The following is a 17349-nucleotide window of genomic DNA, read 5'->3' on the forward strand; positions in this document are numbered from 1 at the left end:
GTAAAGTCTGGCTGTTTTGTACAGCATTAGAAGGCTAAATAAAACACAGTATAATGAATGCAGTTAGGACTCTTGCCTGAGCATCATACTGTGAAAAAACCCACTCTGCAATTCATAATTTTGTTTTACATGCTCCGTAATCACACTGTCTACATTTCCTTTGAAAATATATGATCCTGACATTTCCTATGGTGGCACTTTGGATACCAGTATCCTCTATGTAAATATGCTAATCATTGTTGCACGTTGTTACATCTTGAATAAATATGTCTACTGTCTGAATTGTGTGAAGTTGATTTTGTCCATGTAAACTGCAGACTGTCATTATTATTAATCTATGTTCCCCTATAATAAGAGGGTGGTTTACCCTAAGGATTTTTTTTGCATCCACAATCAGACAGCCCCTCTTGCAGGAACACTGACTAATTTTGTTTAGATTTCTTTCATTTTAATATCTTCATCTGGATATTTTAGGATGACAAATGCACCTTTATTTTCTTTGTTTTACAGTATGTGATTTAGTCAATGTCAAAACCACCAAGAACTATCTTAATTTTTTATTTTATTTTAACCAGTTGATTACTAACAAATAAGGAAAAAAAATGAATGATTTGTTCATGTGTTTAAGCTTTCTTACATCGTTGTCACACTGTCATTCAAATACTAAATTGAATGCTGGTAATGTGCCCTGTGAATCGCTTTATCGAAAAATGACTGATTAAATGAATATGGTCATCCATGCTTTATTGTCATTATTACTACTATAGTTGTGCTTTCCATAGAAAAAAGAATCTCCCATCACAAATATTTCTTTGTAGCAATATCCAAAGAAGTGAAGTAGTTTGAGGCCCAATTGTTCCCCTGAGCGCTGAAAAAAATATCACAGCAATAAATAACAGTTACAGTAAACTGCCTTTTCACCCAACCAAAACAACAGCACCCATAAAGTGACCACACCATTCTAAAAACACTGTAAACCACATATTTATAAGCTGGAGCTGTAACTGTGTGAATGCAGGTGGAGCCTTGTAATTGGGCCCTGTGGGCTTGGCTATGTATTTCTGTTTTTCCGTTAAATTCACATGTACTGCAAGCTGAGTAAATTAGGAGAAGCCTGTGCAGCACTTGGTGGGGAGATTGTGTGGAAGGAAGGGGTTTGGTCCCTGTAATAGGGCAGCCAAATTGTGTCAAAGTGAGTATAGAATTGACTACACAATACCAATTCCTCCGTGTCTCCATAGCACTTCTGGAAACCCAAGCAGTTGAATTTAAAGCTTAAATGGTGGATTGCACACAGTGCCCTGTCTGCACAATATCTGCAGACAATCCTAATCCCTTTCTATCTGTCTCAAGATACAAATATTGACAGGCTGTCCCACACTGCACATAGCACCTATTGCACCATGGCCTGAAGTTATCCTCCCCACTGCTATCCAGATCTATGCTCGGGGAGCTGTCATTCAGAGATAACTGAATGGCTTTCAGGCTCTCCTGGATCCTCTGTAATGGAATAAAGTTCACTCTGAAACGTGTTCAAACAATGGCCAATGACACAATATGTTTAAAATAAATTTGTTTTTTAAGACACGGCCATATATACTGTATTTAAGCAGTGTGTCCGTCAATCCTTGGAGGCCTACCATCCCCATGTGATCAGGCGTGCTCGGCTGTGCGGGGACATTGGTCAACCTTATGAATTGTTATTTGAATTGAAAATATTTCATGAGCTGTCTTTGACAGAGTGTAGGATACAACACATCCAAAAAAGTATCTACAGCTGCTGAATTAAAAAAACAAACGTCAGACAAATTTAATTCAGCAGAGCAACATTTCGATCTAACAGAGATCTCTAAGTCAGGCATTGTCAAATAACTATCACAAAGCAGAACAAGCAACATATAGACACAAACACGTTCATGTACATGATTAAGAGTTGATCTACTCTTAGACTGGACCAATCAGAGCCGAGCTGGATAGCACTGTCTGAAAAGCATGCATATGTGGCCTGTGAAGAGAGCAAAACTAGAAAAAGAAACAACAAAAATATTATACGAGAACATACTAAATCTTACAGATGAAAATGTCAGAGAAATATAAAGCATGAATCACGTAAGTCATCCAGAGCACCTCCTGAAAGCAGAGGCATTCTGTATCTTTATCTTGTTCTGCTTTGTGACGGTTATTTGACGTCTGACAAAGATCTGTTAGATCGAAATGCTTCTCTGATAAATCAAATTTGCTGGGAGCTATCAGTGCAGTGTGCAGATATTTTATCTGACTGTTGCCATAAGATGTGTTTGAGAAATAGTATCACATAAGATCAATAAAGTCAAAACAACCCAGAAAAAGAATCCATCATTTAACAGTGTGAGCCGTTTAAAAAAGTGTTCATGTTGTCTTAAAACCACATTTATCTAGTGCTAATACTAACTGAGATTAATAGAATCCCTGGAGGAATTGAATAAAAGGAAGATAACTGTTTAGGAGTAGATGAAAATGTGTATATTTTACCTAACTATGCAATAAAAAAATTATGTTTTATTTCGTTAAGGTATGAGTCCATGTTTCTTATGAGGATCTTGTATATTAAAAGGGAACGGGAAATGAAACCAACATTTTAATTTGCTACAGAATATGGGAAAGGAACTTCAAAATTCCAAAATGGACTTTGGTGGGTAAATGCAGTGTGTCAGACTCGTAGGCATTGTGAGGAGAAATCTGGTTGGTTTTCACATACACATTTTATTTTGCATCAAAGGATTGAAAAACGGCCCAACTGTATGTGGCTGCGTATTCCTGAGGGCAAACCAATCTGGCAGGTAAAGATTCTTCAAAGGGAAAGCCATTACCAGAACAATAATCAGAACAAAACCATCCAAAGTGGAAAGAAATCGCATCGTGAATCTCATTGGCAGAAAATGCTAATTGGCTGCGTTTTTTTAAAACTGGAAAAGTTTTTTTTAAAAGATCTTCAAATTTGGCAGTTGGTCAGAAGTCTATACATCTTTATAAGGTGACAGTGTAAAACAATAACCATTCAATAGTGTAATACACAAGAACAAATCTAGTATAGTTTATTTGATGTTTAACATCATGTATACTTGTCGTTAAACTCAGCATCTCATTTGTCTTCAGGTGACATCAAGACATTTTGGCCTGGACATTTCCCTTTATCGTCATATTGTCCTTTCAATATTGCACTGGCGCTATGTCACTGTATGTAATTAGAAAAGAATTACCAAAACAAATATATATAGAGATTTTTTTATTAACATACTCTTTTTGTGAATGGCAGGGAAGAGATACATACCTATTTTCCTATGTCTTTGCTTTGGATATCACAACTGATGTGTTGCTTTGTTACCATAAAACAATGTTCTGGTAACCATTTGCTGATAAATATTTAGTATAATGCATAATAGAATTCCCAGCAACTAGTGTGAAACACAGTTTGTTATATTGGCATATTATTTTCAAGTATTTACCTGTGTTTTTTTTCCTTGCAACTCTCACTATATGAGTGCTTCTTCAAACAATTATAGCACAGCCAAGTATACTGTATATCTTCTGTTTAGGTACTGTTTAACATAGACATCCCTCTTTGCCATTATGATTCTCCTCCTCAGCTTAGCTGACAATGGGTTTGTGCTTATGTTCACCAAAAACGCTCTGTGCAAAGTACAACGATACAGTAGCTTCATCAAAATAAGCTAACAGTTTGAGCATTAATGAAAAATCATTCACAGTAATAAATCACAAAAAAGACAAAATTGGGTTTGGCTTCCATAGCAAAGCAAAGGGAAGAGAAAAACATTAAAAAATATATTTACAAATTATGCAAGTCCTTTTTCATATTAGTCATTTTGTTTTGATTTTTCTTCTTCATCTCCACTGTGTGAATCTTTGTACACCATGTGACAGAAAAAAAGAAGCGGACATATAACATACTGTTTACTCTTTTGAAGAGGGGGGTGAAAATTAACACTGTGAGACTGGTGTCTGTGTCTGTACATGACATTTACAGCTCTGCATTTTTATCTCGCACTTCCTTTGTCTTCATTCTGTCTCCTCTCCGTCTTCCAAACATCATTCTGTGTCACTCGCGGAGAGAAAATCTCATAGCGCTTACAAACAACGTGTCCAGGGACAGGCAGCAACTGCGGGGAATGATGCTTCACAAAGACTCTGGAAGAGCAGACACAACAAAGACAACAATGTAAAATCTGGGTGACATTAAATCGCCTACTTCATTCTCAATATCTACATCTCCATTTCACAATCGCCAGGATGTATCTCACTTTGTATGCAAGCTCGAAATTGGTGGGATTCTACAACTTTCCTTCTTATTGAAAATGGTTAAGCACAATTCTTCCAAATCCGCTTTTTTCCCTCCTTATTATTGCATTTAACTCTATTGACAGGTATATATTATATAACTGTATTGCGATGCTGTCACAACTGACTAGAAGAATCTGAGTAGTCTTGCTTTACACATTGTTAAAGCAGTGACAGCCACAATTTACAATGTATTACCGTAATTGCTATAATTATTAAATGACATGGCTTCTCTGTTATTATTTATCAATCAGGGTATATCTAAATAAAACTACAACATAAAAAAATGTAAAAAAAAACAATGTCAAGAAAGTTTTGCAAAGCCTGAATATGATTTCTCTGTGCAGTTATACTGTAGGTGATATTTGCACACAAATACATCCTCGTGAGGATTAACACCTACAGTGTTCCCCTTTCTCTGTGCTGTTTGTGGAAGGATGCCCGTTGTGGGAGGGATCTGTGCCAGGTCTCTTGTGGGAACCCCTACTCAGGGTGGCCCTGTTGGATGTTGTTGTGCCACTCCAGGAAGCCATATGCTGGCGCTCCAGCGTCGACACAGTCACCATGCACTCCTCAGAGGGGTCTGAGGCCGCAGCTGCCCACGAGCTGTTGATGCGGGAACCCACGCTGTGCAGGGACTTCATGGCCGGTGTGTGGGCTGTTGAGTAGATGGTAGATGAAGGGATTTGGCAATGGATACAAATGAGACATCATGATAGAGGCAGTCCTTATTAAATTTACTTTAATATAGGATTCTCTGGCAAATAATGCCTGAGAGGGTAAGAGACTTAACTTACCGTCTGTGTTGGTGTCTCTCCGTCTGGGCAGAGTCCCGACCTTGCCCGTCTGTGGTTTGAGACCACTCAGCGGTGCCCTCTTGTGACCGAGGCTATGTGTGCCCTGTGCACCATGGTCTGCTGAGCCAGAGCTGTCTGAGCGACACTGCTGCGAGCTTTTACCTACAGAGAGTGAGTTAATGAAGATAAACATTTAGCTAAGCCTGCATGAATACATACTGGGTCGAGCAAGACACAGAAATGTGATGTGGATGTATATAAGGAATCAGACAATAGAAATGACGCGAAATCGACAAAACTGAACAAATTCCTTACTAGATATTGTGACACACATTGTCTACATGTGATGACTTGAAAGAAAGATTGAATATGATTCGTACTTTCCATCACACAGGATATTTGTGGAACAACTAACTCCATACTACTTATATTTTTAGAGAATTACTGAATGCTTTATCAGAAGGCCTCAATAACTATTTTTCTTTGTTGCGGCAATATAAGCAAACCTACTGTAGAACAGCTTTTAAATGTTTTATTTAAATCAGACATCTTGGAAATATGTATTAACAAACAAGCCATTTAAAGGACCGGTGTGGTGCCCCTTGAAAATTTGCATCCAAACAAGTTCACACTCCTTACTGCGCTTCCTAGAGTCCTGAGCAATACACCTGCCATGACACAGTTGCGTCACCTAGCAATGCTAGAGTATATGCGTCATTTGCTAACAGCTAGCTATTTGAGACCAGGCCATCTCCGCTAGCAAAAGTGTTCATTTCGAAAGTTATATTGCTGATGCTTGAAATGTTTGAGTTTACTACAATGTAACATCTCCGGTCTCTCTGTCTTCATCTGTTCTTGAATGTGCTGTAGTGAGCGACAGAGAGCGAGCTGTTTCCAGCATGCCGTTCGGCGGTGGAACAGTCGATACACTAAACAGTACGTACATAACGCACCACTAATAAATAGAACATCAGCAGCTGGTGGAATATCAAGCATTGACTTGAATGGCAGCGATTGCTCGAAATACTGCCACCACACTGGCTTTGTTCATGATTTGTTTCACTGGACTGAAGCTATTTTCTCAGTCTGTTCACACTTGTAATACAACCGCTTACAATATATGACAGCTAAACATGACACAATAAAAATGTTTGCATTGCTAATGTTTGTAAATATTTTTAGTCACACTGACCTGTATTTTGCCCTGCAATGGGTTATTAAAAGTGTTAAAAACACATATTCTCAATGCACAAGACAATCTCTTAACTTATCAAACAATGAAGTCTAAAAATGGTACAGTTCTGTCCCTGAGGGAGAAGCCTTCACGTTTCTCTCTAAAGAAACACTTTCACAAAGAACCCTATTTATAAATGCATCAAATCTTACATTTTAGACGTGTGGCTTTCCAAGAGAGCACTAAAGTTTTTTTTTTTAAATATTCTATGTTATGGTTTTGATGTCTATGCATGAATGGCTTCAAGTAACCTTTCAGACTGTCTAAATATCTCTTTGACAAAGAATACGCACAAAGAAAAAAAGGTACCGATGATTTAAACAAGGATATCTGAATATTTTTAAGCCTACACAAACTTTTTACTTTTATCCTATGGTTTCTACATTACTTTTGAGTGTCAATCACTGTCCCTGCTGACTACATGTTCCTGAACTACAATGAAATGTCCTAAAAGACAACCACTAGTGTGTGCAGGGGCTTGTACGCATGTGGATGGGCTATTGTACGCCTTGGTCTTTGTTCTATGCAGTGTGTCCGTAGGTGATAGACTGCACAGTGTTTGCTCCCTCAGTGGTCCAAACCCTATTGGCAGACAAGAATGTTGATATTGGACGATTGTGCAAAACCCTGGATTATGTTAAAAGATCACGTTTTTAAACATGCAATGCCATGTTTTTAAACATTATTTTACTCCTGGAATATAATATGTCATAATGTTGGTATGACAACTAAAAGGCTTTGATGGGAAAGCTTGTAGTCATGGTTTATAAAAAGGCCAACATTGTTAGTAAGACACAGGTGCATCCACAACCCTGGCCTCCACACACACACACACACACACACACACACACACACACACACACACACACACACACACACACACACACACACACACACACACACACACACACACACACACACACACACACACACAACTTTGCCTTGCTACATTAAAAACACACTTCTTCCTGCACCTGCACTGAACATCGTTATGGGAGTTAAAACCTTGTACTGCAAAATCTGCGAATATTAATGCAATTTCTTGAGGCTGAGTGGCTGCAGCTTCTTCAGCTTTATATATGAGGGGGAAAAAGCAATGTGTCTGCACTTTAAATATGATCTGTCCACAGCTGCTCTATTTTACATCTGCAACTTTACACATTTTCAGAAAAGACCACAGTTTAATTTTGTTTCATTGTTAAATCTGTAGCTTTGGACATATGTTTTGAATGTATGCTCCATTTGTTAGTGATAGGGAGAAGATAAAATAATCTATGTAAGGTGCAAAGGGGTTGATAAATGTGTCCAAATCTGCATATTCTGTATCTGCAACTACATAAAATTGATGAGGTGAAAACTCTTATGAACGCATCCTTGGATATGTTCTGAAATGTAGTTTCCTTTTAATAACAATACATCAAATGACAGCTATGATTAATTCAAGATATTTTACTTATGAATGCAATCGTATTTCTGTCATCCACAACATTTTCCATACTTGTACACATTGTTAATGACTATGTTCTGTTGAAATGTGTACTGGCATATATTTATACATAATATATTTATACATGGCCATATCTGTGATGTTTGCTCCATCATGTTATCTACGGACTTATAATTTATCTATATCTATCTGCATCGGCCACATTTCTCAAGGTTTCAACATCCTCTGTGAAGTAGAACTGATGTGGTAATGAAGCCAGTTAATTGTAAGCCTGGCTTTTTTTTTTTTTTACTGTACATGCTAAAAGCAATGACTTTAGTCAAATACATACCTGAGCCCTCAAGGTTATCCACACTGTGACCAGGAGTGTATTCAAAGCCACACAAATTCTTTGACACCGCAGCGTATCTTTCCTCCTCCTCCACATCCTCGTCTTCTTCAGAAAGGAGAGTTGCTCCCAAATCAGAGCCCAGTGTGCTGGACATGAAGTCCATAGGAGGGATGGGAGTGCTGGACACATTTGGACTGCCCTTCATGTGCCTAATGAATTGTGGGAGAAATACTGTATATTAATGAACATAATACATTTAAAAAAGCAATGGAGGTCAGATAATGAGTATAAATACTGCAAAACAAGTTTCAGAATGCAGAATCAATGCGTATTCAGGAAGGTAAAGATGCAATGTGCAGAGACTATGAATGCCTGCAGTGATTTCACTGATTACTTTCTCAGCGCTGGTGTGTGTTGTGCTAACACAATGGAGTTGTAATTGGGCTGGATAAAGGATATCTGGATGGGCAGGGCTGTCACCAACATGCCTGTTATCTCCCCCACAGCTGTCCTCCATGATGGCTCACATCCCGCCATAGAGGAGACGCATGCATAATTACCAACTCTATTTACTGATGTCAGAACAGCATGTTGGACTAAACCCAGTCATTACCCTCCAACACGTGTCGCCTCTGACTTGTCTAGTTTTCCAACGCTCCATCAAAAGGTGCAATCAATGGAGAGCTGTTTTTATCGCTTGCAAGAACCATAGAGCGCAGGTTGAGGCTGACACATGTAAATACCAGTATTATAAGACGCTCAAACATTGGCCATTGATATGCAAAACCCAAACTATCATCAGAATAAAATGTATAAAATTACAGGTATCTTTCCTACTGTGCAAAGCGTATTTGAACAAAATTGTGTTGCATATACACACAGTATAAAGCTTTCAAATGATCTTACAGCCACACAGGTCTTTTTTCTTTTTTTAAACCAAAAAATACATAAAATTATAGGAGAAAGGTGGCCTCAAAATGTAGTTAACTGGAGCTTTTAAAGGATCCTTACCATGCCTGCTTGGCCACCTCGTATTGGTAAGCTCTGGTTAGCTCATCCAAGTGGGCCTGCAAAATGGATTGCATTTCGTCATGGTGGGCAGAGCTGAGGGAGGAAGATGAGGGCTGGCTGAAGGAAGCTGCTGCCGGCGAGGAGGATCGTCCTCTCAGGGGAGGAGTGGGGCCTCTCTCCTCCTCTACCTCGTTGTCCAAATTTTGGTGTCGGTAGGTCTGGACTGACATGGGTGGGGCCCAACTGTTGCTGTCATACCTGGCATGTGGACAAAATGTTTTATGTATTAATCATCACACTGATTTTGCTGAGCAGCTGATTGCACGTTGTTCCAGAGGATAGGGAATATGTAAGGATTTAATACACACACACACACACACACACACACACACACACACACACACACACACACACACACACACACACACACACACACACACACACACACACACAGTATCTGGGCACAGGTGCAGGATAGTTTGACCTCTGTGTTTGCATGCGTTTCTTCTGCTGATGTGTGTTTTTGTGTTTGGGTGCATCTGTTTCGGGGCAGAGATTGATGAGATATGAATGTATCTTACCCTCCTCCGTGGTTTTCCTGGGGGTAACGGTCAAGGTCAACCTCGGTACCAGGGAGAGGGTGCATGGGTGGTGGAGGCAGGGGCATGTTAGCCCAGCACGTCCCATTTGATCTAGAGGCCTTTGTTCCACCCTTCACCTTCTTTTTCTTCCCAACCTTTGCACCTGGGGGGAGGTAAAGAGGGAAGGAAGTTTAGTCTTCTCTACACAATAAATCCCTGTACACACAGTGTGTAATACATATTATTCTATACTAAATTCACACACTCTAACACACACCTTGAAAGCTATATTCTACCTTTCTCTGCTATCTGAACTTTTTCCTCCTTCCACCCAGTGTTTTTCCTCTTTTTTGTGTGCTGACAGCACTTTAGGACATTTTCTAAATGATGACATTTCTTAAAGAGGCACCAAAACCTGCAGCAAACCACTTTAAGTTGCATCCATACAGCTTCCCTGCTTGCTCTACTTTATCTCTGGTAAGCCTGACATTTAGCTGAGCACACAGGCTATTGTGCAAAGCTATAAAAAAGTACAGACAGAAATGCCTCCATGACTTTACTAAATGTATACACTGCATAAATAACTCAGAACACTGAGGGATTTTCTGCCATCACTAATCAAGTAAACCCAAAGAAATGCGTCATGATTGGGTGACATTTCTGGGCTAGATGACCTCCCGGGGTAGAATTATGATGAAGACAGAAGAGTAATTAAGAACATTATCCTAGGGGTCCATTTTCAGTGAATATGTAAATAAATTCCGTCCTTTTTATTTGGCTCTTTTCCTGGTCTAGTTTGCCAACTCCCTTGTAGTTATTTCACAGAAAAGAACTACCTGTCATTTGGTTGCAAGATGTTGCTTTCACTGGTTGTTCAAGCACTGCTGCAGTCCACAGAGACCCAAAAGCAAACATCACACCACAAAAAAATAAAATAATTGAGCTTTATCGTCAATGTGGCTCGTACCACTGCCAGGGCGTCTGTCAGTCAGTGAGTAGCCCAGGTTTGCCATTTCCTGCTGGGCTTGGAGAGAAGCCTTCCAGCGGGGATCTGGCCTGTCCACAGCCAGCTCGTGGAAGCTGTTGGACTGCAGTATTTGAGTGGTGGCATAGGGGGTGGGCTGACTGCCTCGCGCTGGGCTGCTGTAGCCCGCTTTCCCCATGAAGTCAATACTGCTGTAGATGGCACCATCAGACAGCATGGTGCCCGTCTTCTCCACTGCAGCGGACGGTAAAACATCTGAGACAAAAGAGGATGGTGACAGAACGAGGAGGAAAAGGGAAAAGGTATCATGGAGAGATAAGTTGACATGAAGTTAACGATCTTTAAGGTCATTAACACTCCCTGCTGCTCCGGCACTCTGTATTCGTTAAATACAGGTCTCAAATGGACTTGATATGAATGAAAGTGATTATCTACTACCGCAATTAGCATGCAACACGCTGTGGGAGTCCGGTGGAGTGTGCACAAGAGGGATATTCAAAGAGCGCTAACCTTCAGCTCTACTGTCTTGCACATATAAAACCTGCAGCTCACCAGGGTTCCAATGAGCTGAGAGAACATGCAAACACACAAATACATAATAAACACATGTACTTGACCTATCAATCTCATACAACCTGGAAAAATGCACAATGGCAGGGCATGAGAAAGAACGACAGGCAGAAAGTATACGCAAATACCACAAAACTTAAGCCAAATATCAGGCTTGTCAAATCAAATTAGTAAAGTATAGCCCTCAAAGGCTCTTTTAATTTGCGTGCGTGTGTTTGTTTGGGTGTGCATGTTTATGTGTGATGTCCTGTCACTGCGCTTCTCAATGGATGAACATCAAAACTGACTGTCTGACCAGGCATTGCTAAAACTGTATTTTCCAACACCCCGGCCTGTTTATGTTTCTTACCTCCTCGGCCAAAGTTGCTGCCGCCCTTCGGACTCCCTAAGCCCCCGTTAGCTGGGAGGCTCGTTGAGGGCCAGGAGTCAGCCAACCAGGGGAGGCCTGGGTCACCCGCTTTCAACAGCCCTGGACGGCTGTGAGAGGATGTTTGTAGAAAGAGACAAAGAGAGGAGAAGGGGTGAGACAGAGGACTGGCTACATAGTTAAATACCCAGCCTGTGCCGTAACAGTATTGTTCATTTTCTTCCTGCTGCATCAACAACAAATTGATGTGAAAACTCATTCAGCATATTCTCGCCTGTGGTGCAGCCCAGCGCACAGGCGACAATAAACAACAGAGAGACATAAAATGGCAAGTCTATAAATCAGACATCTTTCTCCCCTTAACTCCACCACCCCTAACTCTCCCCGGAGAAACAAGGCAGGCCTAAATACACGCTAAATCCACTTTAGAGCCTTAGCACAACAGAAATTTACATTTTAAATTGAGAATCATGGACAGCCTCTGGCAGATCGGCTACATTGGTGCACCGTCTCCATAGCAACAGAGACAGCAAAAGCCCATTAGGAGGTTTAGGAAAGCTACCGTGTCATTTTGTCTTAGTGAAATACAACAGTCATGAATACAGGCTTGGACTTCAAGGTAGGAAAGTTGTGGGCAACAATTCAGGAAGAAAAAAAAAAGAAAGGACAATTTACAACTACTTTGTATCAGCTGCTGTAAAAACGGAAAAAAAAAAACATTCACATGCATCCTCTGCATATGTTTGCCTAACGTGCTGCTACACAGGGAATTTTCCACTAAGGCTGATTTGCCCAGCGCCAAGGGAATTGTTCACAGCTGACTTGGTGATGGCTCAAAGGTGTTCAAACAATTACATCAATAATTTCCATTTTAGAATACACAAGCATATGCATACATTTACATATATTTGCTTTGAAACACGTGCCAACACCAACACAACGACACATACGTGAGTATACAACGTGGAGAAGCACACTCATACACACAAAACTGTTTATTTTTAGTCCATTATTTGCAACATTTGGTCTAGCTCTGGGCTTATCTGCTTGCTTAGGTGTGACAAAACGGAAACAGGGAGAAAATAATAAAGAAGAGGACCTTCATGCTTTCACTTTCTGCTAAGCAAATGTGCCCCCTTCTATTGTACATGTTGATATTCAGTAGATATAGTAAAGGCAGGCTTCACTTTGGGCATTTTGAGCTGGCAGGAAATTCTCATGGCCGCCGACTGGAGTCTCAAGGTCCAGCACTTTGTTGTTCCATCCCCACCAATGTGACCAATCACAGTGTACTGTACGCAAGCGTTTTCAAACAGCCCATTCATCACCTATCCCCTCCTCCCACGACCTCTCGCTCTGCGTGAGAACAACCTCAGATGAAACTGCGAGCGAGCCGGTGAATAAAGCCCTCACCTGCATTAATTGGTAGCACTCGCTTCAAAGGAGTGATTAATGATTTCATCAAGCGTACATCAGTGCAAATCATACACTGAAATGAGTCAGCAGCGAGAATATTGAAACATGTATGCAAATTCCATTCATTGTACAAGAACTCTTCATTACAGGTATTACAATAGGCTGTTGTCATTGAGAAGGCAGACCGAGCATTATGCTGCGTTGCAGTGAAATGTGAGTGGGAAAGCTTTCGCTTTAGCGTAGGGTTTCTTGGTTTTTATAAGTTAATTTAGATTCTTACCTTCCATTTCTGATCAGGCCTCTGTCCCTTTGGAATGTAACTTGTAGATAAAAAAGAGGGAGGACAGAGAAAAACTATTGCAATTATTTTGTCACCCCCATCAATTTGAATGAGAAGTTAGGCAGCTTAATTACTGTGCTATTTTAATATAAAATGCACAATGTAAAGACATACCTGCACGAGTAAAGGTGAAGGACTGAACTGCAATTGACAAAGAAGAAGAAAGTAGATAAATGGCACGAATAATACTAACGTCAATAAAATTGCTGCCACGCTCAAAAACATTCACGTAACCAGCTGTAAAAATATAAACAAGCCCTTTCATATTTGCTTTCCTTGTTCATTTATCACTGATGGTATGCCAGCACTGATCACGCTTTGATGAAACTCGGGGTGCTGATACATCTAACATCATTCCAGCATTTTCTGAATGACGCTGACTGCCCTGAAGGATAAAGTTCAAATGTAGGTGACACATTTGACCCATTTTGCCCTGGGGATCTGCATCATCATCATTTTATTTTTTTGCTTTTTCTAAAAAACTAATTAGAGCACAGAGTCTCAAGAGGAAAAGAGGGTTGCTGAAATGAAATATTTAATTATTTGACAAATGTAACACCTCAGAACGCAACAAAAAAGCAATGAATGCTGCGTTTAAGCATTTATTTCAATATAATTGAAGTTAATTCAAACATATTTAACATTTAAAAAAGAAATCATAGACTATTTTATATCTTAACCATTCCTGTAAAAAAAAGTTGCTACATTTTCTCTAAATTGGAAATGTGGTGTTTTGGAATTCAACTCCTCAATTTGTTTTGAGAGAAGCGATCAGAGAGAAGCAGCACTCAATCATGTAAATCCCTGTTGAATTAGGAAATCACAGCGCTCTCTCCCCAAGTCACTACAATGAAAGCTGCAATACACATTCTGGTAATGGCACACAGCTATATACTTGACTCAGGGAGGGATAAAAGAATATTTCCTATATGTAAACCTAGACGTGCCTCCTGTTAATGTGCAAACAACACCAGCCATGGTCTGATAATAGAAGGGGATGTTAAATGACTTATCTCGCATGAATGTACTAGACTGTTGAGGTGCGGTGCTGATGAAACCCTCAGCACAGTTGATGCACATCAGTGCACAGTGAATTAAAGTAAATAGGGCCTATTTCCATCTGTGCTGCATACATTTCCTTTGTTCTGCATTTTAGCCAGCTCAAATGGAGTCACATCCGTGATGACATCAGCTTTTCTTGGAGAAAAAGACCTTTTGCTGCTTTGAGATTCTGTGTTGGTGCAGAACCACTTAAATTGATTTTATTTTTACCTGCATAGTTGCTGAGTCCCTTCCTCTTTTTTCTCCTCCAGTACAGCCAGGCACTGAAGCCCATGAGGACAATCCAGCAGGCCCCTCCCAAACCGGCGATGAAGGCCGGCTGCTTCACCACGTCTGAGATACTATTGTTGCCCTCTGATCCCGTCATTACGTCCCTCAGTTCTGCACCTGGGGGAAACGCGCACGCACACACACACACACACACACACACACACACACACACACACACACACACACACACACACACACACACACACACACACAGAAGAGACAAATGAACAAATACTTATTTATCAATAGTTGCTGTGCAGGAAAAATAATTTGGGATAAATATGATATCAATTCCATTTCCATTGTGGTCTGAAATGTGAACAAAAAAAAGAAGAAACATCTGTCAGAAGAGGACAATGTGAATGAAAAACAAACTATCAAAAAGCAAATGCTAGTATTACTTGTCTAATTGTGTGTATGGGTTCTTTTAATTTTGGTTCACTCGTCAGAAAAATATATTAAGCAAAGGAAGATACTTGCAATAAAAGCAAAAGATCCATTTCAGATCCGTTCAGGTCAAATTATGCACTTTGAAAAGAAAATCAAGACAGCATATATTACACATGGACTACAGGAACAGCCAAAAGATGAGAAAATGAAAAGAAAAAAAAACACACAGGGGGCAAATGTGGTAAAACCACAACAAAGAAACACACAAAAAACAGCATCAGTGCATCCAATATGAAGGCAGAGTAAATCAATTCAGCAGTGCACTTATCAACTTGAGCTGCAAGACACGAGATTGACAGAGCAGCTCTGACAGAGTTTGATTTTCTGTTGCAGCTACTGTGCTGTGAAATTAGATTCACAGTCTCCAGCAGGAAGACCCCCCCCTCCCACACACACACACACACACACACACACACACACACACACAATCATTAAGCTTCAGTCCACGGGCCTGTGTTTCCCTTTCTCTGTGTGTTAAGGGTGTTATTATATATCAGTCAAAAGTCACAGATGAAGAGCATCTGGCCTGAGCTCCCATATCGATTATGAGCTTATATACTCTGGGCATTCTTTAGCTATTTGATAAAATGTGATAGACTGATAAGCTCCTACAAAAACACTGTCTATTTTGTTTGCACCAGGTGCCCACATATTGAAGAGGATTAATGATATGGCTACCAGTACTTGGCACAGTGTTACCAGACACTACACTTAATGAAGCGCAATTGATTTCTCAGATGTCTGCGTTGTAAATCGCAATCTTCTTTCTCCAAGTGCAATAAATTGATCAATCTTTTTTCCTCCCCCCCCCCCAGTCTGTGATGGGTCCCCCATTATGAGGTCATTTCATTTGACTCCAGGTTTGGTGTGTTTGTGTGTTTGTGTGTGTGTGTGTGTGTGTGTGCGTTACCCAAGATGATGAGCTGGGGTTTGCTCTTGACCCCCACCCCTGCGCTGGTGCCTGCAGCCACCTCCACATGGTACTGCACTCCAGTCTGCAGCCCCCCAACTACCACGGAACGGATGGTTGCGTCCACAGACTTATTGACATGAAAGCGGGTTTCGTTGGCCAGACACCAGATCTGAAAAAGACAGACACACGGCAAACAGAATTCATTGTGATGCCGTACGGTACATCACTAAAATATTCAGTTTTGTACAGCGTATCAGGTGCAGTTTGATCCTACCTTGTACTCCTGGATGATGCCGTTCTGTTGCTCGGCGGGAGGAGGGTCCCATGACACACTGATGGACGTGCTGTTATCGCTCCCTACTGTCAACACTGTCACTTGCTGTGGAGGCGCACCAGGTGCTGATGGGTCAAGGAGGGTGAAAAGATTAAAGAAACAAAGAAAAAGCATAAGAAAAAGGAAAATAATAGAATTATTTAGCATTTTGATTTTTAACAGAAGTGAGCTTTTTTTCATGTCCAAGAAGGATTTGTCTCACCCACTACCACAACTCATATTCACACAGCAAGCCATACAACAAGGTACTTTCTAAGCCAGCGTGGCAGATGGCTACTGGAGAACTTCATCTCAATTTCATATCTTAATGATAGGATTTTTTTTTATTTTTGGAATGCACTGGGGCCTAAAAATGCATTTGATGAATGAATGAATTATTTCATTATACTAAGTTTACCATTATATTATCTTACTGGCATCATAAGTTATACACACCAAGCATATGAGGTCCAAATTGCGCTTTACTAATTGCTAATTACGACAACCATTCCAAGCAGACCAGCAAGTTTAGATATGAGTGGAATTTCCTCGGCCAAGGAAATATGGCTGAGCCCAGCAGCTAACATCATTCCCAAAATGGACTAAAACCATTACGACCACAAGTAGCTGTAAGTTACATTTTGCATATCTTATCTAGATGAAAATGGTCAGTATACATGTTCTATAATGAGGATTCTGAGATGGCTTGTCAACAGAAATGTAGTGCCATGCCTCGTGGTGCCACATTTAAACTCCCTCTTTAATGGGTAATTTAAAAAAATTTAAATGCACCAAACTGGCCTGATAACCTGCATAGGCAGATTGGCGATTTAAAGAGACTGCAGGCAGCAGGAGGCAAATACCATGTCTAGGCAACTGAGCAAATCATCATCTTTCACTGAACAAATGCTACAACCACTCTGGGCA

At 40.3% G+C, this 17349-nt stretch overlaps 1 protein-coding gene across 1 annotated transcript in view; it reads right to left on the reverse strand.

Moving 5' to 3' along the window:
• Window positions 1–4727: 4727 nt before the first annotated feature.
• Window positions 4728–17349, reverse strand: part of LOC144528264 (roundabout homolog 2-like) — a 77888-nt gene continuing 65266 nt past the window's right edge. The window contains exons 16-27 of the mRNA XM_078266751.1: window positions 16384–16508; window positions 16107–16278; window positions 14687–14863; window positions 13529–13555; window positions 13355–13394; window positions 11641–11768; window positions 10704–10976; window positions 9737–9899; window positions 9156–9413; window positions 8145–8353; window positions 5133–5294; window positions 4728–4993 (exon numbers count right to left, since the gene is read on the reverse strand). Coding sequence (XP_078122877.1) covers window positions 4728–4993; window positions 5133–5294; window positions 8145–8353; window positions 9156–9413; window positions 9737–9899; window positions 10704–10976; window positions 11641–11768; window positions 13355–13394; window positions 13529–13555; window positions 14687–14863; window positions 16107–16278; window positions 16384–16508 — 2000 coding nt within the window. The remainder of the gene's footprint in view (window positions 4994–5132; window positions 5295–8144; window positions 8354–9155; window positions 9414–9736; window positions 9900–10703; window positions 10977–11640; window positions 11769–13354; window positions 13395–13528; window positions 13556–14686; window positions 14864–16106; window positions 16279–16383; window positions 16509–17349) is intronic.

The sequence above is a fragment of the Sander vitreus genome, chromosome 13, assembly GCF_031162955.1.
Source record: "Sander vitreus isolate 19-12246 chromosome 13, sanVit1, whole genome shotgun sequence".
NCBI classification, from domain to species: Eukaryota; Metazoa; Chordata; class Actinopteri; order Perciformes; family Percidae; genus Sander; species Sander vitreus.